This window comes from Eurypyga helias, unplaced genomic scaffold (genome assembly GCF_000690775.1).
Source record: "Eurypyga helias isolate BGI_N326 unplaced genomic scaffold, ASM69077v1 scaffold9188, whole genome shotgun sequence".
NCBI classification, from domain to species: domain Eukaryota; kingdom Metazoa; phylum Chordata; class Aves; order Eurypygiformes; family Eurypygidae; genus Eurypyga; species Eurypyga helias.
The window spans coordinates 1-21,149 of record NW_010268844.1 but is presented as its reverse complement, the minus strand read 5'-3'; the positions used below and the strand labels follow the sequence as shown (position 1 = coordinate 21,149).

The window sequence follows — 21,149 nt, the reverse complement described above, 5'->3', positions numbered from 1 at the left end:
GGTTACACATTTCACCAGGAAACTGTAAGTGCTTTCACAGAAGTCAGAAATAACTTAGCTTCAGGGTATAAGATACAGAATGTGCCAGAGAAAAGTCAGTAAGATCAGCTTATAATTACAATTAATGTTGTTTTCAGCGAAGTTGTGTTGCTCATAGCTTCAGAAGAAATATTACAGTGGCAACTAGAAAAAAACCATGGTCCTGTATTTAACAAGCAAGATACACAGTCATAACCGAAACCTGCAAACTCCACCTTGTTCATTTACCTGTCAAGCATGTGTATTATACTAAAGACTGAAAATATTTTACTGCCTTAACCATAAAGGAACTAAAAAACCTAACAGCGCATGTTCAGACAGTATGTTGTTCCCCAAATCCTGGAGTTGCATACTGGAAATGGCCCATCCAGCCTCTCAAAGTTTCCTTGTCCATCATTGACCCATTTCCTACTGTAGACTCTGATCAATGCTATACAAGATTAATTTGGATTCAGAAAGAGAGGAAAGAGTTATCTATTTAAAATAAGGGGAGAAGAAACATTTCAAAGAAGCATTTTTTCTATACAATTCCTCACGCTTTTGTAAAAAAGGAGCTAGAAGTTAAATTGCAACAGAATAGTTATACATCAAAAGCTGAAATAAAGTAACTGAACAAAAATTTCTTCCTTGGTCTACCTACCAGTGCTTTACCAACCCATGCCAAAAGTCTGTGCGTTTCCTGTGGCTCTGTTCCCAGAAAAGTTCAGATTTGAAACAGGTAAATCAAAGTTCATCACTATAGTAACAAACTTCAGCCACCTTCATACAGGCAGAAGAGCACTCTGAATTGCACCCAGCAATCCCAGGAACCCACCTGCAGGTTTGTTTACCCCCTCTAATAACTGACATTATAAACATCTGCAAGTAATTATATGCATTACCATTACACTGTACATGACATGCACCAAGCCTACCCTGCTGCTGACCACGATTTACTGTCATATCAAAGAACACTGTTATTCGTAACAGCATCTGGCTGCAGTAAATGCTCTGGGTACGATGAAATGCAACGGCAGAAAACCCCGTCAGCCAGGAAAGGGCATGACCCTTGTCGGTTATGTACAATTCGGATGGTCAGGAAGGTTATGCGGACACAAACTGAGAACATTCACATACAAGTTCAACAAGAAGATGATCAAGGAAGCTGGGCCTGCAGGAATAGAGGAAGAGCAGCTTACAGTCTTCCCAGGAAGATTGAGAGTCCTAAACTGAGCAAGAACATAGACATTAAGCACAAAGAGAGGAAAGCCACAAAGCTACCTCCCTACTCTGCCCTTTCTTTACAAGCAGAACTCAATGGATGACAGATAACCTACTTCCACCATCCATCTCTTCTACACTCAACTTCAATGCTCCAAACCTCCTACAAATCAGACAGACACACAACATCAGAATGGTGTTCCAGAAAATACCGCAGGGCATGCAAATAGAAGTGGACAACGTATCTGCAAAAATTCTCCATGTTCAGCATTTCAATGAGGCGACCAAAAAAAAAAAAAAAATCTATGATATGTCTACAACCTGTACCTAGATCATGTCAGGTCAGACTGGCTCCTTCTTCGCAGTGACCTTTCATCACCTCTTTCAGCAGCATTTACAAACTACAACCTTTTAAAAGTCTTTCTATCCAAAGGCCGCTTAAAAAAAGACTAATTAAAGCATTTCAGTCTCACAAAGCACAGGTAGCGCACACCCACACACAAGTCACACTTGCATAAAAGTACGGATCTTTATATAAGGTATCCTTCCCTAAGAAAGCATAAACTCAGGCTCACCACAAAAGGTACACTACGAATAAAGGTAAATTCACACTCTGTTTCTCAAGGCATTGCCTTTCTCTCTGTACGAAGGCACTGCCATTTAGCGCCACTGCTCATATGCACCATCTCCCTGCTGTAAGTAGGTGTTCCCTTCTAAAGCCTACGCCCTCCAAAGCTCGGTTAGATGGCGTCATGCTTCATCTTTTTCACCAACGGGAAAGACTGCCTGTTCACCTTACCTTTAAGATTCCACTGAGCCAGTCAGCAAGTATCTGCAGAGCTTTGTCCGTATAACTCCTGACACGAGTTAATTTCTCCATTTTAACACATTTCCACTTAAAGAACTGTTCAAATACCTCCTCGGAGTCATCTGCTTCAGAACCTTGACCGAACACCATCTCCAGAGAAGCAGACAGTTCCTGTGCATCAAGTGAATCAAATAAAAAACAGGTTTGTAAACCAGAAGAATTTTGTAACAGTATACTACCTATAAAAAAAAGGACATTTTATGCCAGTAGGTACTGCTAACTTTTTCTGTGTTAAGTTATTTCTACTGTAGAAGCCTCTTTCTATATCCAGTGAAGTACATTTCATATTCCACTTTCCTCTCAGATCCAGTGGCAGTATGCCTACCACGAAACACGATGCTGAAAAGGATGTCACACAGAAAACAGAGTCTGATTTTTCCCTTCAAAACACAGAAGAAAGACACCACAAAAAGCTCAACAGCTCATTTGTGTTCTAGTTTCTTCTTCCCTATGGACTGGACTTCAAAGTCCTACTCATCAGGATAAAGAGCAAAATGGGATTCAATTTATAATGCTCATAGAACTACTCAAGTTCAGAAAATAAAGTGAATTTAAGAAACAAGGTGAGCAGCCAGACACCCAGGGAATGCTTCTGGATCGATGCCTCCCTTCAAAAGTCACTAGCCAAATCTGCTGCACCTTCACCATCACACTGATTCCTAGATGGAACAGCAGTTGCTACACATCTGACACCCGAAGGCCCTCTGATACCGTTTGGAAGCTTCTATTTCCATCTAAAAGCCAAATATTCTGGAAGTATATGAAGCAGAAGGTCCATCGCCTTTTGGCCTGTACTGGAAAACACACTGTAGTGCCACACGTAAGGGAAAGGCATCAAAGTTAAAGCTCAGGGCAAACAGAAATCTCTTTTAAACAAAGGTTCTTCAGGTCATTTGACAGATTGCCAAGTGGGGCAGGGGAGGAACGCATAACTCAGTTATCAGCAGAGACAACATCCGTACAGAAAGCAGCCTTCCTTGCACCTGAGTGGAAAGCTCCACGCCGAAAGATACTTAAAGTCACTTGTCAGGAGCCTTCTGGCCACCAGAAACACAGCAGTCACAGGAGCAACCGAAGGTAACTTAAAGCCAAACCAACTGCCCAGCACTCGCGCCACAGGCCAGACCGTGGCAGGGGTGAACTCCCCTCGCCGAGGACTACAGGCACTGCGGAGGGAGGAAGTGACTTGGGCCAATTTTGTAGAACTACACATAACGCCACCACCAGGCCCCAGCTCTACAGACCAGCACAGCAGCAGTCCAAACTGGGGCTAGAAGCATAAGAATTTCCTCACTAACAACTAAATACATGTAGTGACCACAAAAAAAAAAAAAAACCCCCAACACACACACTCCCCACAAGAAACCCACCACTACCACATAACCAAAAAAACCCAACACACCACCAAACGGTATTTTATAAAATTCTGCAACTGATTTCATAACCAGCTACTGTTATGAACAGCCTTCACTCAGTACAACCGCCCATTTAAAATGGTTATGTCCAACGGAGCCAGGTGACATGAGCTTTGTGCAGATATGCTTGTCTATAACCAAACAGAAAAAGTACATTTTTGCTAAATTTATGGAGGCTATTTAAGTCACTCAAGTGCACAACAGTTTTCTCACATTCTTTTTTGAACAGATGGATTTCAATACACATGGATAGAAAACGGAACAGCAAGGGAGAAGCCAAGTTCAAATGGAACACTCTGAAGGAGGGAGAAATAAGTCAGCCCATCTTACAGCAGCCAAAAGTGGGTAACAGAACAAAGCGTTTGGTTAGCTTCATATCCAGTATCACATCTGGTTTACAAAAACAGCACTAATTACACCAGAGAAGTATCTGTATGCATTCCATCACGATGGAAAGTAATCCACTATGGTACATCCTATTTCCACCCATTTATTTTTCATACCGTAAACACATCCCCCTAAAACAACTTCACCAGCACATGGATACAGCAACAGGCACCAGAAAGACAGTGAGTTACCATAGGAAGACGGCTCAGTAGCCTACCTGCACTCATCCCAGGTGCTATCTTCAAGCGTGGTAACTCAAAGGGAGCACAGACCACGCTACTACATGCCAGACATGGGGCAGGGGAAACATGCTTACAGACAGCTGACAATTGTTCAGATCATACTCTAAAGCAGTCTAGGGTAACTCAGGTGTACGCACACACTCTCAGCCTTCCTCTTAACCAATGCAGTATTATCACTTGGAAAGCACGGAGCTCACCAACTGTTTATGTCAGCCCCAGCCAGTCGGACCCAGCTGTAGCTGAAGCTGTTTGAATTTGCCTGTAGCTCAGGCCAACAACATTCTCACTGGAAGCTATAAAATAGAAGTCAGATGTGCGATGCAGAAGAAAGGTTTGCAATACACAGCCTCAGTGAGAGGAACATTAGTTCCCACACTCCTGTTCTTCTGAAAGACACTGGAAAAACACTCATTTCTCTAGGACAGCACAGCACAGCCTCTTCAGGTCTGTAAAACTGCAAACAAGGTTCTCACTGGTATTTGGTTAAAAAAAAAAACCAACCACCAAAAAAACACAACTTCTTATTTCAGTTTCCCTACTTGGGAAAACTATTTTGGTCTTCTAGCTCCTAATACAAGAGGGTCACCACCTCAGTTCAGCTAAAGCCCAGAATTCCCTTAACACACCTAGCAGCATTTTAGTTCCCCTTCAAATATTAAAAAAAAAAAACTATTAAGATGACACTGCAGTGCAATTATCTAGAAGATGCTTAATGCCTACCACCTAGTGGATTAGCACAGCATAACCTTTAAACACACACTAAAAAAACCCCAAACCCAACCACATAAGAGAAAGAGCCCACACAACAACACATCAAACCTTTTCCTGTCTGAAGGAGCATGATCCACCCAGGATTTCCAGGCATAGAAAGCCATTAAATGCTACCCATCCAATATCTTTTCTAATTAGACACCAATCTGCATATCAGACCAGAACCAAGAAGTGTATCAAAGCATTTTTTGAATGGCACTGAAAAATATTTCCATTAGAAATTGAATAGGTAATTCCATGAAAATTTGAATGCTTCAATTTATTTATGCTGCTCCAACCTTATACAAATTTATGTGCAGCCGGTAATCTTGGTGATTTTTTCATAAGAACCCAATGTTCACATGTGTGGACAAAAATATCCCTGGAATTTCTACAGATAAGCTGTCAAACTATTGCCAACATTTTCTCCCTCTCCACACACACCTGCAGTGTCAAAATCAAAACAAGTAATATGTCTGAGGTTAAAAAGAAAAGAAATTATTTCTAAGAGCAAAGGCCAAAAAACACCAGCTTGGTAATGTTTCTACTGGCAAAGTCCTCTCAGAAGTTCTTACTGCCCCTACAGAGCCCATTTCCCTACTTCCCCACTTTATGTTTTTCATTTGGCTGTGAAGGAGAGATACCCTGGGTATAAACACATGCTTCTGCAGTGTTTAACTCTCACCTTAAAAAAAAAAAAAGCTTTAAACATTTAACACTTTACTACACTATTCCAAACTAAACAGTCATCTAAACAAAGTATATAATCCAACCACAAAACTGACAGCCATAATTTGCAGAATAACTGCACTGACTTTTTAATTGTGGGTTCTCTCATTAACACCTGCCTTCTACTAAATATTCTGTGCTTTGTGAAGTCGTTAGTCAAACACAATACCACAAGAGAAAAACTGTTGCTCAAATCCATTATCGAGATGATAATTTGCCGCTAGAAACAAAACATCTAGGAGACCAGTATCACAAGTAACACTGAGAACTACAGGTGTCAGATGTACGTTCACCCAGAAGTGTGATCTAAAGCTCCGTCTGCGGCTGTCAAGGTCTCCAACCATAAAACGTTTGATGTCTAAGAAACATCCCCCGCAGGTCCTCAGTGTTTCAGAATCACCACTGTTAAAAGCAACCTCCTCACCTGTAATGTTCCTGAGCGCTCAGAGAGGGGCAGTTGATCCACTTTCAAAATGAATTCTTCTGCTGCTGAATACAAGTTCTGCTGCACCTCATCTCTCTTGGTAATCAATTTATCCTTTTCATCCTGTGCAGAAGGAAAAGCAAGTCAGCAACTCACACCCCAAGGCCACACACACAACATGGAAAGTGATACAAAAGCACCTCAATCCCTACGAAGTGTGAATAGTTTAATACATGCCTGACTAGGAAGGAGTGAAAAAGCAGGTTTGGTTTTTTGGGGTTTTTTTCAACCTCTACTCCTATGACATGACACCTTGCACTAGTACAGCATCCTTTACAGCATAAAACCAGGACTACATTATCATCTAAGGAAACAGTTTCTGCATGACTGTTGCTAACAGTGAGTATCCTAACTGTCACATCTAACACTAGCTCAGGCGTCAGCAACCTCGTTAAACCATTCTATTTATTCCACCTTCCCCAACCTTTTCTTTTTTAAATGAGCAACTGAATAGTTCCCCTTTTTTAAACAGTGGGGTGATTTTTTCATCCGTCCCACAAAAAATGCTGAATATGTATACTAAAGTCTCCAATAAGTTTCTATATCAGAATCATAAATTAAGTGACACATCCACAAAACGCTACTGACGATGTCTGAAAAGTCAGAATTCGTATTACAGCCTATTCCTAGGAGTATCTGCCTGCACTGCAGTCAGGGGAACTTCAGCTTTTCCACCTCTAAAGCTGCCATCCTCTCACTAACGTTTCATAGGAGAACTAGTTAAGTCGTCAGCACCACTATCTTCCTATTTAGACACAGAATTTACATCAAATTCTATTATTAGTTCTGAATGTATTTTTAAGTATTCCCGCTCCAGAAGAATCATCTTTGTTATTTTCATACACTCCATGCCTCAGTACTACCCCAGTTCCCTCATTACCTTCTCACGTTTCCAAGATATGCATTACATAAATACCTTAAGAACAAATGCTCTAGTCACCCATCTTCATTTTTTGGGACGGTATCCAGGAAAGACACAGTTAAACGAGCATAAACCAACTAAGCAAGCACAGACAATGAAAACCAAAACAATGCCATTTAACCCTGCACCCAAACTTTATTGGGTTTACTCACACCTGTGATACTCACATTAGGCTTCCCCCAAAGCAAGACAAGATGTTCACTCCCAAGAGCTTACAAACAAATGAGGCTTGTGACAACGGGAGAGGGCATCAGCACTCCAGGGAGGTGGACAGCAAGATTTAACTTAGTAAAACCAGTTTTGACAGCCAGGTTGACAGATTAAGCAGAGTTAAGCAGGCTGATGCAGTTTAATAGCCAGCTATTCATCCATCTGTTTGGGTTCACTGGGCTTCCTGTACACTGCATTTGCATGTACCTCACTTCAACTGAGCAAGAAACAAAGTGAGTGACATCAACCTGCTCAGCTGCACTCTCAAAAACGTTTGTCAGCCTCCTACAGTCAATGTAATTTAAGTAGGGATGGCAGACAGAGTAGCACACACACACTTCTGTGTGCATCCCGAACTGTATGAGAAAATATAGGTGCCAAGATTCTGTGGCATGTTAGAGCACACAGAATAGGTATTTAAAAATCAAGATGATTATTAGGAAAGCAAAGCGTTTTAATGTGCAGTGACTTAACAGGACAACCTTTGTGGTACCTTAGCACTAGCACAATGCCACCAAAACTCTTGTTCTGTACCTGTCACCTACCAAAGTCTGCAAAATACCTCAGACAAATTCCACCAGAGCCTTGAGATGTCCTGCTTCCAGCTGCTATCCATTCATCTTGAAAACGAAATTAATTCTTCCGGGAGCTGTACACTTCCACATACATTCCCACTTGCACACCCTTGGCAGCACTCAGGCACTCTGGGGGACACCTGACATCTAGCAGCCCTCACGTCGCCTTTATTTTTCCCCGTCTACAATAATCGTGACACTACCATGACAACTTCAACTTCTACCCCTCCTCAGATAGCAGGAGGTTGGCTTTTGGAGTTCGGGGTTTTTTTTGTTTTTTTTTGTTTTTTACAGCAGCGTGCTCTTGAATAGCCGTAGATTTCACGCCACCGTTCATTTACACCTTAGCTTAGGCAAGCAGGAACAGTGTCAGAATGGGTGGGAGGGAAGCAGGGGGCGTTGTTGATTTCTGAACAGAACTAGTTTTCAAGCCATGTGTGAGGCCACACCTTGTCAACACAAAACAGAGGGCTACACAAACACACGTGGAGCTACCAGGAGCTCATTTCAGCAGTGTTTCAAATATTTTGGCAGTGCAACACACTACAACACATCATGCAGGCATGACTTCATTGCAGCCATTCACAAGTAAAACGGGTCACAAAGTCCAGACTGCCTGACCTAACAAATTAGTCCACCAGAAAAACCTTCAGAAATGAAACCTTTTTGTGATGTTTCTCAAGCTGCTTGCTGCGGTTGGCAATTCAAAAAAAAAAAAAAAAAAACAACCCAAAAAATACTCCGGAACAACCCACACACACTGCCACCTGAATGACAGCAAAGCAACCATCTCCTCTACCGATCCTCAGTCACACCACTGCGTGTGCAACAATCCTAACTCATAACCACAATTTTCTTTCCCTCTATCTCCAGCCCAGCTGAGTCAAAGCAAAACTGGACAAGGGGGGTGTGTTGGTTTTAGCTGGGATAGAGTTAATTTTCTTCACAGCAGTTAGTGTAAGGCCAGATTTTCGATTTGTGCCAAGAATAATATTGGTCACAGATGTTTTCACTTGTTGCCAAGCAATGTTTACATCACGTCAAAGACTTTTTCAGTTTGATACTGCACCTGTGTTCCCAGCTTCTTCCCTACAAGAAGCTGTGAAAGGACACAGCCAAGACAGCTGACCCAAAATGACCAAAGGGATACTTCATGGCTTAAAAGGTCATGCTCAGTATGTAAGATAGGGGAGCTGGCCAGGGACTCCTCTGGCCCCTGCTGCAGGGGAACTGGTGGCCAGGTAGTGAGCGGTTGTATCTCCACCCCCAACCCTTCATTGTTGTTTTCCTTTTCATTACATATTATCAGTAGTAGTAGTATTTTCACTACATATTAGTACTAGTTATATTTCATTTATTTTCAGTTATTAAACTGTTCTCAGCTCACAAGTTTTCTTACCTTTTCCTCCAGTTCTCTCCCCCATCTCACTGGGGCAGGAGGGAGGTTAGCAAGAAGCTGTGTTAAGCCACAACAGGAGGAGAAAACAAGTTCTAGGATGGCTTTGTTCTACTTGTCTGCTGTTGTTCAACAAGGCTTATGGACCTGCTTGAACCCAACCACCCCATGTGATCTCCAGAAAACTGCAACTTGATACTACTTCACATGGAATCAGAAATTCACTCACGGAAATCTTGTGGAAGTGAATGCTAAAGCAGCCCTGGCTCCCAGGTACCTCGCAGTCTAGCTATTCTTCCACACACTGCTCCCCTATACAAGATGCAACACTAAAACGTCACCTGCCTACTAATGCTTATCTTAACGTTGTCAAGTTTAAACATTTTATTTCCTTTTGTTTACTGAGAACTGTTTCTTTTCACCAACAGCAGTCAAATGTATGCCATACCGTAGATGTTTTAATACTTATCCCTGCACAAGCCACATCAGAGCTTCCTTCGGTTCTTGTTATGGCCCATTATTTTCCGTTTCATGAGCTGTTAAATTCAGAGTAATACGCCCATACTTCTTAGGCAAACATGTTTAAAGTGGTTTAGGTTATACTTGAAAATGGTCATAACACATCTGCTGTCATTCTCCCAGAGACCCAACCACCATCCCTTCCCTTCCTTACCACAATGCCTGCCACAGACCGGGGAACCTTCCCGTTCCAAAAAACCAGCATCACCGCACAAGAGATACCAGTACACAACTATCCTTATCAAAACCAGCCATGTCTACGTAGCCAGGCAGGCTTCTTCACATCTGCGGCTGCAGAGAAGCTGCACTAGATGGCAGCTTTCCTCTACACAAGTCCATCTTCCTATACAACGGCATTTGCATGCCTCTCCCCCTACACCTCCCCATCCCAGGAAAACATATACTGTGGCATGCTGCTTTAACAAAAGGTTTCAAAGACAGACACTGCAGCTGCACAGCTGAAGCTGTTCCTATTACAGAACAGAAACCTTCTAGACAGCGTGTTCCTTATGCTTCTTTACACAATCAAGGGTGTCAAGTCTAGGTTTAACACAAAAAAACCCCCAACACTCCACAAACACATCAGTTGTGGCAAAGGTAGCAAATCCTCCAACGCTACCTAACAAAGGACTGATGTTTCCCTACTGTGCTCATGCTGTCCAACTACACTTAAACTGTCAATAGCTCATAAATGACAGCTCTTGAGGGGGGGAAAAAAAAAAAAAAAAAAAAAAAGAGGAGTTCTAACCTACCACATTTCTGCATAACCGAATCCTCTCCTGAGCCAAGTCGTACTCTGTCCAAATCTTCTGCAAATTTTCCAAGGAACACTGAACAGTGAGACACTCTTCTGTAACTACTTTTATGGCTTGTGAGAGCTGCTCCACAAAATGACTCTTCTTATCGGTGCGTCTAAGTTGTAAGGAGGAAACAACATTTTACCAGGACTTTTTCTTCCCCAGAACTTATGAAGTTAACATTCAATGCTATCTGGAACCCTTGAACAGGTAAATTTTGAGATGGCACCTGCCGTGTTATCATCTAGTTTCTTTCAAAAGGTAGCAGCAGCAAGTTGTCTCAGTCAGCTGTTAAATCTTTTTTTTGGGAAAGGAAGAAGGACAAAGAATACATTAATTATACCTCAGTATTGACAACACAGTACATGGAAATTCTTTCCTGCTTTTAATTTCCCTTTTGTCCTATTTCCTCCCTTGATTTTTTTTACTCACCTTCCATGAACACCTATGCCAATATACATATTCCTTCTTAAAGAAACAGAAATGACCATCAGCTTCAAGTCTTCCCATTGCAGTTTTGCCCCTTTTAAAACTAGAAGGGTACTTTGGGCTACCCAAACAGATACACTTCGCACAGCAATACAGACACCCAAGGAACTCTGACTAACCAGTTACTTTTAACAACTGGCTGCATTTACTAATTAGCATCTTCCTTGAAGATGGAATTAAAAGCTTTTCTTGCAACAGCCCTGGTAAAGGAGAAGTGAACCAAATTCATTTGATAAACACTAAGGAGTAGGCAACATAAATTCCAAATTCAAAAAAAGGCTCAGGTTTCAGCCTTGCTTTTGAGAAATACTCTCCTCCACATACAACACTACATTTTTCCTAGAAAATTAATAAAACAAAAGTTTTGAGAAACAAAAAAGCATGAATGATTTCAAGAGATAAACAGGGCAGTGATAAATAGTCCTATTGTAGAAAAAAAATTTTTAAATACATACCTAACTTCTTTCAATGCCTTCAACTTAGCAGCCAAATTTCTCATTTTCATTCCAATGTAATTAGTTTTCCTGGACGCTTCCTTCTCTCTCTGTTTATCGTTTTTGGAGCAGTGTTTCAAAAGAGAGGTAAAGATAGAACAATAGTAACAAGAGTCTGCCAGGGTTACTGACATACACACCATGATTTAGACTTTTGAAAACTAGAGATAACACACACACGTGTAGAGCTGGACCTCTTCAAAACACTAATAAAATGCCCACAGACCAACTAGAATAATTCTATTTTCTTTAATAGCTTCTTAAAGGTTAATAGTTCATTTCCTTCCTCACATTTCAGCAGTGATGTGTTCCAGTGTATAACTTCAATTACTTCCCATTTGCTACCAAGTCTTCAGGCAACATGGAATCTTTTCTTTACTTGCTGAAAAATTCCTACCTCTTAGTTCAGGGAAATAAAAGTCCAGGACTTCAATAACTCCTTATTGTCATCACTACCACACCTCAAAATGGTGCCATAAAACAACTCTCACTGTATGTACAACCATCCTGACCCTCCTTCAAGGAATATTTGTAAGACAAAAAAGGAATATTCCTGACCCCCAAAAAGCCCACACACCGTATCAGGCTATATTCCTCAAGGGACAACCTATATTTAAGAGCTCTTGCTCTCAAAACACAGAGATGCTTTCAGAAACTCCACTTTAGGTAGCGAAACACAGTCTCTAAAAGTTCTTAGCCTTTCAGACTCACTACATATTTTAACAAAATACCAACAAACACAAACATAGAATTATTTAAATAGTTTTGTCTATGCAGATGAGCATCCAAAGTCATGGATGCTCATCCAAGTCACTTCAGGGTGGCTTTTTAAGTACCACCCAAAGTCACCACCACACATCATCCTTCTAGATCAAATCATTCCCTACTATAGTGTTTTTAGCAGGGAATAAATATTTTATTTAAAAAGAATATGCAAAACATTCTTCTAAAGCAGTTTACTTGCATTCAACACAAGAAGGTAATTAAAATTTGTAGAAAACACTTAGAAAGACTCAAACTATAGGTAAGAAATGCTTCTAAGAATTCCTTGCATCCAAGTATTTTTTCTTAGCTGCAGATACACATTCTGTTGCCTGCTAATTTAGTTTTCACAGAAGTGCAAACATCCTCCCTTCAGTTGATGGAGAACTGGTGCAATGACAGGTTACTATACATACTAACACGGGTGTTTTGGGTAGAGGTAACTGAGTGGGAAAAGCTGGGAGCCAGGGTCCAACCTGGACTGCAAAACGTGCTAACACACACTGACAGCATCTCCCTGCACCAGGGCAACGTAAGTCTTCACCCAACCAGTTTAATCCTTCTGTATTCCAAACAACAGTATGATGAAACAGTAAGACAGAAGCATTGTCAGCAACACTTGCAACAAGGAGCATCCTCTTTGTATTTCCACATACCTGAAGTTCACGTTCCAGCCATTGAACCTTCAGTTCCAGTTCCTCCCTTCTGAGAAATTTTCTTTCCTCACACAGCTTCTGATCTGGTCTTATTTGTTCCAAGCTGGTGTCTGGCACTGAGGTAGAAGCTGGCTTTTTTTCCCTTTTAAAAATGAATTAAGTAAAAAAAAAAAAAACACCACCCAAACCACACTACACACAATGTACATTCTTTCACGCCATGCTACTGTCATTTCAGTAATGACTACGGAACACCACATCAAAGACTATAGAAGCACCTACACAATCATGCTTTAATTCTCTAGAATCTGTATCCCTCTCCACACCAGTCTTTACAAAAACTGTTACGATCTCGAGGGAAAAAAATACATTCTGTGAAGACAATCCTTTGTATGTTTTCACAGTCACTACTTCAAAAGTCTTTCTCATGCAAAAGCATCTTACGATACCACACTGCAGACCCAGAAAAGTCAAGGTCCACTGCAATTCAAATCTTCTATCTACTAAATAAGCCAAAGCATTTTAAGGTTAGTGTTTTGGATCTACACCCCAAGTTGTTTTTATAATGAAGAAGACTGATGTGAAGCCATCTGTCTCAGAGCACCGTGACAGTACTGTACAGTACCAACGCTCCACTAGACCTCACATCAACTTCATCCTCACCTGCAAGGCTTTGATTACATCCCAGTTTCTTTCTTTCTCAATTTCCTTTGCAGGATTACCACCCCAAAAATGCCTGTGATGTGCAAGAAATTAAAAGACACCAGAACATACAAAATGGAATAGAGAATGTGCTGGTTGCCAGTTGTTCAGGCCAGTCATAGAATGGTTTGGGTTGGAAGGCACCTTTAAAGACCATCTAGTTCCAACCTCCCTGCCGTGGGCAGGGACACCTTCCACTAGACCAGGTTGCTCAAAGCCTCATCCAGCCTGGCCTTGAACACTTCCAGGGATGGGGCATCCACAGCTTCTCTGGGCAACCTGTGCCAGTGCTTCACCACCCTCTCCGTGAAGAACTTCTTCCTGATATCTAATCTGAATCTACTCACTTTCAATTTAAACCCATTATCCCTTGTCCTAGCACTACAGTCAGGATAGCTTTGTAAGATACAAAAGTATCTCAACAATGAGTGCCACAAAAGAAAAAAAAAAAAAAAAAGGCTATTTCTTTTTTCAAGATCAGAGTGTATCTATAACCCAGAAAACAGGACAGATGACAGTATCAAAATAATTCAGGACGAGGCACTTCAGTATACATTTAGACTTATCTGAAGAACAGCTCATTTCATGTAAGTATTTGTTAACAGCACAGACTCGCCTACATGATCTAATTGCAAAAGCAGACTTGGATACCATGCTGGGATGTGGAACGGCATGCCCTCAGGCAATTCATTAAAATGTTCGAGAAGCTCGAATTATGGAACTTTAGCAAATTCTAAACAAGGTTTTTTTTTTTTGGAGACCATTACTTCTTACACCATCCCAGCTTTCTGAACGCCGAGTACTATCCTTCCCACCCACAAACATTTTTCTCAGCAGCCTGTTGCCATGGCAATCGTAGCAACTGTAGGACAAGTCTCTTGCAAGAGACTGCTGACAACAACTGTACCCGCCAATTTACCACCACCTCTCATCAACCTAATTACAAGTTGCAGAGACACCGTTATCCCCTAAAGCTTACTTCGAACCGTGATTGCTGGCTTTATTCCTTATAAGCGCACACTGTTATATTCCTAAACAAACAGATCACCAAAACATGATTGTCCTGCTAGGTAAGTGTATTTTTACATTCCACATTTGTGTCCGGTGAGTTTTTACAGGTAAATACAGGATAACTCTGAAAAGTCTTAAGGACAAGCCTATGGAACTTGCACAGATGCTACAACGACACCACTGCATTGCCTATCACCGCGAAACCCGCTGGAGGCCCGATGTCCTGCAAGCTTCGCCTTCAACTAAGATTTCCAGTATGTTCTCTGCTTACTAGATGCTATCCCTTCCTTCTTTTCCAAAACCTTGCATTAAGATACCCAAGAACAGTCTGTCTGGAAATCAAACGAGGAAGAATAAGCTATCCAACCAGCAACAACACTAATAAACAGGTTTTTTTTACAGATGAACGTCCCAATTCCTACCATCACAGCATGCACACATGCACATGTACTTCCTTTCCTTCGAGTACCTGTATTACTACATGCTGGAAGAGACAGAAATTGATCTTTGTATTTTTAGATACTCACTTCCCCATCCACCTTTTCATATACCCACATCCCAGCAACCAGGCTGCTCAGATCACTCATACTAAGTTTTCTATGACATCCCACGGCCTTACTTTGGGGCAAACACACGGTTTCCAGTAAAATTCTGATTCCTTGTGCTGGCAGCTTCTCGGTCAGAAAGCCCTCTCGGGATGCTGTACAGCGCGTGATCAGACCGGTTCACCCACAGTGGAACCGAAACTCTTACTCTCCGATGCTGGTTTTGCATGACATCTACTTTTCTCTCTCCCACATCTTCAAGGTTTCCTGAGAATCTGCATTTTGAAGCAAACCCTGCCTTGGCCACCTCTTCTCCAACATCTATTTTTTCATATTCCACCTGGGCAATAATGGTACCATCTTCACGCTTGGCTTTGTGACATATTTTTATTTTTTTTCCAAAGACTAGGTGGCTCAAGAACACCTTCCCCTGTGAAATTAAAATACAATGAAGTTGTGCAGTGTCACTTCTAAAAACAAGCTGGTCTTGCTGAAAATTAAGAATGGCAGGGGTGGGGGCAGGGAAGGTGCACAGACCAAGCAAATAAAGCTTTATATCAAGCAATATGAACCGCCTGGAAGGAAGAAAAAAAAAAAAACCAACCACCACAAGCGCACAAACAAAACTCCAGGGAATTGAGAGCAGAGATTTTCACCTGTCTTAAGAAATCGCATTAAGGGATGTCAGTAGCACCACAGGGACAAGACCATATACAAGGAATCTCAGGAGCTCCTCTAAATGATAGAGGTACACTGACATGGCAAGCAGGACATCAGCTTCCTGCCTCCTCCTCCTCCAGCAACTGCTGCTCCCAACCCACCAGCAGCCAGTGAAGCACTGGCACTGCCAGTGACAAGCTTTGAAGAAGCATGCCATTAAGACTGTAAGCAGTGTCCCAGAAAAGGGAGACCACCACTAGTAAAAACCAGTAGTCACCAGTGGCTCTGAAGAGGGCTCAAAGCTTTTACCAGTCCAGCTGGCATCCTGAGCCTTTCATGTTCATTGCTGGCCAGGGATGACAGGGTTCCTACTACCACTGACATTCACCTGCTATTCTCTCTCCTGACCAAAAGTTTGTACGGTACCCAGGCACACGGCATTCGAGCAGCTCACAGACCTAAGTGTATTTACCACAGGTTCTGTGGCCAAGGGAGGTTTTTCCCTCTGAAGGGAAAGGAAAGGAGGTGCTTTGTCACCTCAGCACCAGAAAGAACTTAGGTCAATCCCAAATAGACCTGAGGCTGTGAAGATGGCAAAAGCATACTTGGAAAGTCACGTCCCAGCACAACCTGAAATGTTTTTTGATAAAACCACTGGAGTTTCTACAGTATGTTCAGGGCAAGAGGTCAGTAAGTTCTTACTAGCATGCCTTGCCTTCATAGCTAAACATTCAGCTCTTGGAACACTCCTCCTAGTAACACTGTGCTGATATGTGACAGCATCTGTTACAGAGCCCATCATTCAAATGCTTCAAAATCTGACACTCACCTGGTCAAACATGCTTAAGTTCTGATCAGTTGATATCTTCAGTCCCCAGAGCCTGCACTTATTGGCAACACCTGGGCACTGCAAGTTGGGTGGAATTTCAACTAGGTCTGATGTATTCAGAACCTCAGAATTTCCGTAGTCGATGTACAATACCTGACACTGCAACAGTAATATAAAACATGAATCAGCAGAGGTTGTAACCGCCTACAGAAACATGTGCTGACCACTACTAGAACATAAACATTTTAACACACGTGCGTGTTGCAGAGATCAGAATCTACTGCACAAAGCTTCGACACCCTTCAGAGGAAGGGACCAAGTTAGAGAAAGCTCTTATGCGGGCATCTGTCTAGAAGCTTTGCAACAAACTTTCAGTAACAAAACAGATCTTTGCTGGCAATTTTTCTGCCTCATCTACGGGCTAGAATTATAAAGCAATATAGACTTTCTTCAGTGAACAGATATGCAATCTAATGTTTCCATGCTGACCAGCATGGATAGCAATTAGCATTTCAAACAGGAACGACCAGCCTTCTGTATCGGTCACCTAATGCTGACCAACAGTTCTTACAGGTCATTTGCATCACCGCTAACCTGTCACATGAAGGCTGCTGTTTTCACCACTCAGAAGTTCTGAAATTAAGTTACATTGCTTAACAACATTAACTACCACTCGGGATTCTCCTTATGAAGAGATACAAACAGCACTCTGCAAATGTGTCATGTTTTGACAGTCTTTTCATCAGCATTTTTCAGAATTACAGGTCACTTGAATTTGTGTCCCACATGTAGAGTTCACTGTTTTTAAATGAGTTCACAGAGCAAGTTTCAAAAAGAGGAGGAGTTGCATTTATTCCTGTCATCTTGCTTGTAGAACATATACATGATTAAAAACTTTAAAAAACGATTCCTGCCTTTTCATTGTCGATCACTTGCTGTACCACACATCTGTACCAACACCTATCTTCAGAAAAACAGCCACCATAAACCTGGAAATTAGGAAAACAGGATCAAGAATAGCAGTCTGAAAACATAAGCACAGATCAAAATGGTATTTGTAACAGACTACAAATCTTATTTTCACACTCTCCTGTAATTATCCCAACAGCAGTATGAAAACAAAGTAATACATGTGATATCCTCTCATAACAATATATGTTGTTTCAAAAACAACAGCTCAAATAAAAACTTGCAACTGGAAAAACACCGACATTCTACAGAGCAGACTCCGTGCTTTTCTGTTAATGTGTGACTACAATATTTTATTGACACTGAGGGCTTAGTAATCACAGAATGGTTTGGGTTGGAAGACACCTTAAAGATCATCTAGTTCCACCCCCCCTGCCATGGGCAGAGACACCTTCCACTAGACCAGGTTGCTCAAAGCCTCATCCAGCCTGGCCTTGAACACTTCCAGGGATGGGGCATCCACAGCTTCTCTGGGCAACCTGTGCCAGTGCCTCACCAGTGCCTCTGGGAAGGTTTTCTGCCTCATATCCAATCTGAACCTCCCCATTTTCAATTTAAACCCATTACCCCTTGTCGTGTCACTCCCTGCCCCTGTAAAATGTCGTGTCGCATCCCCCCCCCCATCTTCCTTGTAGCCCCTTCAGGTACTGGAAGGGGCTGTAAGGGTTCCCCGGTCCCTCCCTCTCCTGCAGCCTGAACAAGCCCAACTCTCTCAGCCTGTCCCCATAGCAGAGGTGCTCCAGACCCCGGAGCATCTTTGTGGCCTCCTCTGGCCTCGCTCCAACCGGTCTATACCCTTCTGATGTTGAGGGCTCCACAGCTGGATGCAGCACTCCAGATGAGGTCTCCCAAGAGCAGAGTAGAGGGGGAGAATCCCCTCCCTCGACCTGCTGGCCACGCTTCTCCTGATACAGCCCAGGATACAGCTGGCTTTCTGGGCTGCCAGCGCACCCTGCCGGCTCATGTCCAGCTTTTCATCCACCAGTAAGCCTGACAAAGGAAGAAGCCAGTCACACCACAAACATGCTGGGTTTGCTGCTAGTGTGTTTTTTTCCTTTTCAAGGGGAATGCAGAAGGTCCTGCACACACAAACAGTTGAGATAATTTGTTTTATTTAAACCTTACTTTGCGATAAGCCCTCAGCAGTTCACACACACAACCAGAAGCTGCCATTGCCTTTTGTATGCTTGTCACAGAACTGCTATTAAATATATCCTTGTTGTCAGCATAAGGCATCTTGTGCAGAGCCTTTAACGCTACAGGTTTGTTTTGGTTTTTTACAAGATAGAGCAAAGAATCACTTCTCTGAGAAAGCATTGCTCTCTTGTGAAAGGTAACCCATAATGTGTACTGGGCAGCAAAAGAGAATTCAGCCTTCTGCACATCACCTTGAAGAATTTCATGAGTGTTTTAAAAAAAAAAAAAATATTAACCCCAACTGTGGTTGGATAATTTAACTGAAGTCTGAAGCCAAGAAATGTTTAAACTTGCTCACCCAAAATAAGCATTTTCTTTAGAGAAGCCAGAAGTTCTTAAAGGGATCTTAAGAGAATATAACCCACAGCATGATCAAAGATCAAGAAAATACCTAAGAAAATTGTTGCACAGAATTAAGGCTTTTACATCCAGGTGAAAAACTCTACAAATACACAACCTACTTACCTTACTAAAATCAGGTTTGCCAAAAACTGCATTAGCCTGGGGACAAACTTCTGCCAGAGCATAACTTAACTTCAGGAGGTCATTATATCTACTGACATCCTAAGAAATGTGGAGAAAGGATAAGAGTTATTAACTGTCACTTTTAATAGATGCTTGATGGCTCGTAACAGCCAAAAATTAAATCAAAACAGTTGCACTGCTGTTGAGACAGGTAATGCCCCACCTTCAGCTTTCAATCTTCATTATTTTAGTTGCATTTGTAAGCCTGTTCTCATTTTCTCTCAAAAATTAATGAAACAGATCAGGGGCAGGTGACATACCCCAGAGAAACAGTTTGCAAGGAACAGTTTTAACAGTTTAATTACCAGCTTCTGTGAGCAGTATGCAGATCTTACTTATCGATCCTACAAATTTTAATATGTATTTGCTGTTCTTTTTCTTTCTCTCCTTCATACAAGGAAACAACAGCTCTAGCACATCCCTCGCTCTCTTTACATGCAAGACGTGGGTTTTGGTTTGGCTGAGGGCAGCAGAGTCTTTCCAGTTACAATTTGGTATCTGAACCACTGTAAAACTGGGTCAGTTCAAGAAACACAGCATTTAATAGAGAACATAGTACTCCCAATTCAAAGAAAAGGATTCAGCGCAGGAAAGAAAACACCAGTGCTAAACATTTTGTTAAGAGTGTATTTCTAAGGTTAACTTTTTTGTACCTTATAATATTAAAAACAGTCACTTAATCTCAGAATGTCTGGGTAAGAACCTAAAGGGGAATTACCTATGACTACATCTAAAAATCCCTTTATTAGAAGAAGTTGTTCCATAATGAGTAACCTTTGGTCCCCCTCCTCAAATTCATATTAGGGACAGGACAACCACTACCTCCTCCAGCTGGCTCAGAGCCATGCAGGTGTTGACTCATATGCACACATCCATGAGGCAGCAGACCCAATAAAAAAGGCAAGCTTTGGTACTCCTGGATTTTGCCCTCTCCCTGCTGCACCCCCCAACCCATAAATGAAAACCACTCACTGTTGGGGTTTGGGGTTTTTTGTTTGTTTGTTTGTGGGTTTGGGGTGTTTTTTGTTTGTTTTTTTGGGTTTTTTTTTTACTTTTCTTACACAGCACTTAGAAGGATAACATCTCCGAACTGTCTCCCTGCCAAGCTTCATTGAAACCACCTAACACTGAGCTGTCAGCAGGTTGGGGATCCACTCCCAGCAAAGCTCCAACGGTATTCTTCAGTCAACAGCAAATATTTTAACCATCAATTTTTTTTTTTTTTTTTTAGCATAGGGTCTACCAAATACATAAGAAAACCCAGCTACAATTCCAACAGAAAAGTGAATAATTTTTTGACACTTCAGAAAAGAGTTAACTGATTTCAGTTTAAAAAGGCACAAAACACAATTCTGAAATCTAAAGTAACTTTTCCAACACCAAATGCTCTCATTCATGCTCCCATCTGCAGAAACTTGCGGGACAGGGGAAGCAAACACCTCAGTTAAAATCAAACAGTTCTCTGAATTCACCTGTGCCCAAAACGTTACAGCGTCTTCAACGTGGCTGCCCACAACTTCTTCAACTTGAGAGAGGGGAAAGAAAAACGAATTAAATCATTCTCAGTGTGCGATTACGCGTGCGTCCGTTCGAAAAGCCACCTCACGTTACCTTTGTCATACTCCACATCTCCATCCATGCCAGCGGATTCTGAAACGGTACAAGACAGGCAGAGTTAAAAGAGAAATCAGGGTGTCGTGGCGGAGGCCCGTGGCGCGGGGAGGCAGGTGTACCCGCCGCCAGGCCCGCACCACCCGTCCCTGCCCTGCTCGGGGAG

General features: G+C 42.0%; 1 protein-coding gene across 1 annotated transcript in view; it reads right to left on the bottom strand.

Annotated features, from left to right (window-relative positions):
* Positions 1-21,011, bottom strand: part of STK31 (serine/threonine kinase 31) — a 35,492-nt gene extending 14,481 nt beyond the window's left edge. Inside the window, exons 1-11 of the mRNA XM_010157879.1 lie at positions 20,984-21,011; positions 20,845-20,897; positions 19,313-19,411; positions 17,596-17,670; positions 16,682-16,840; positions 15,267-15,622; positions 12,935-13,076; positions 11,478-11,566; positions 10,489-10,648; positions 6,055-6,177; positions 2,039-2,218 (exon numbers count right to left, since the gene is read on the bottom strand). Coding sequence (XP_010156181.1) covers positions 2,039-2,218; positions 6,055-6,177; positions 10,489-10,648; positions 11,478-11,566; positions 12,935-13,076; positions 15,267-15,622; positions 16,682-16,840; positions 17,596-17,670; positions 19,313-19,411; positions 20,845-20,897; positions 20,984-21,011 — 1,464 coding nt within the window. The remainder of the gene's footprint in view (positions 1-2,038; positions 2,219-6,054; positions 6,178-10,488; positions 10,649-11,477; positions 11,567-12,934; positions 13,077-15,266; positions 15,623-16,681; positions 16,841-17,595; positions 17,671-19,312; positions 19,412-20,844; positions 20,898-20,983) is intronic.
* Between the last annotated feature and the right edge of the window lie 138 nt (positions 21,012-21,149).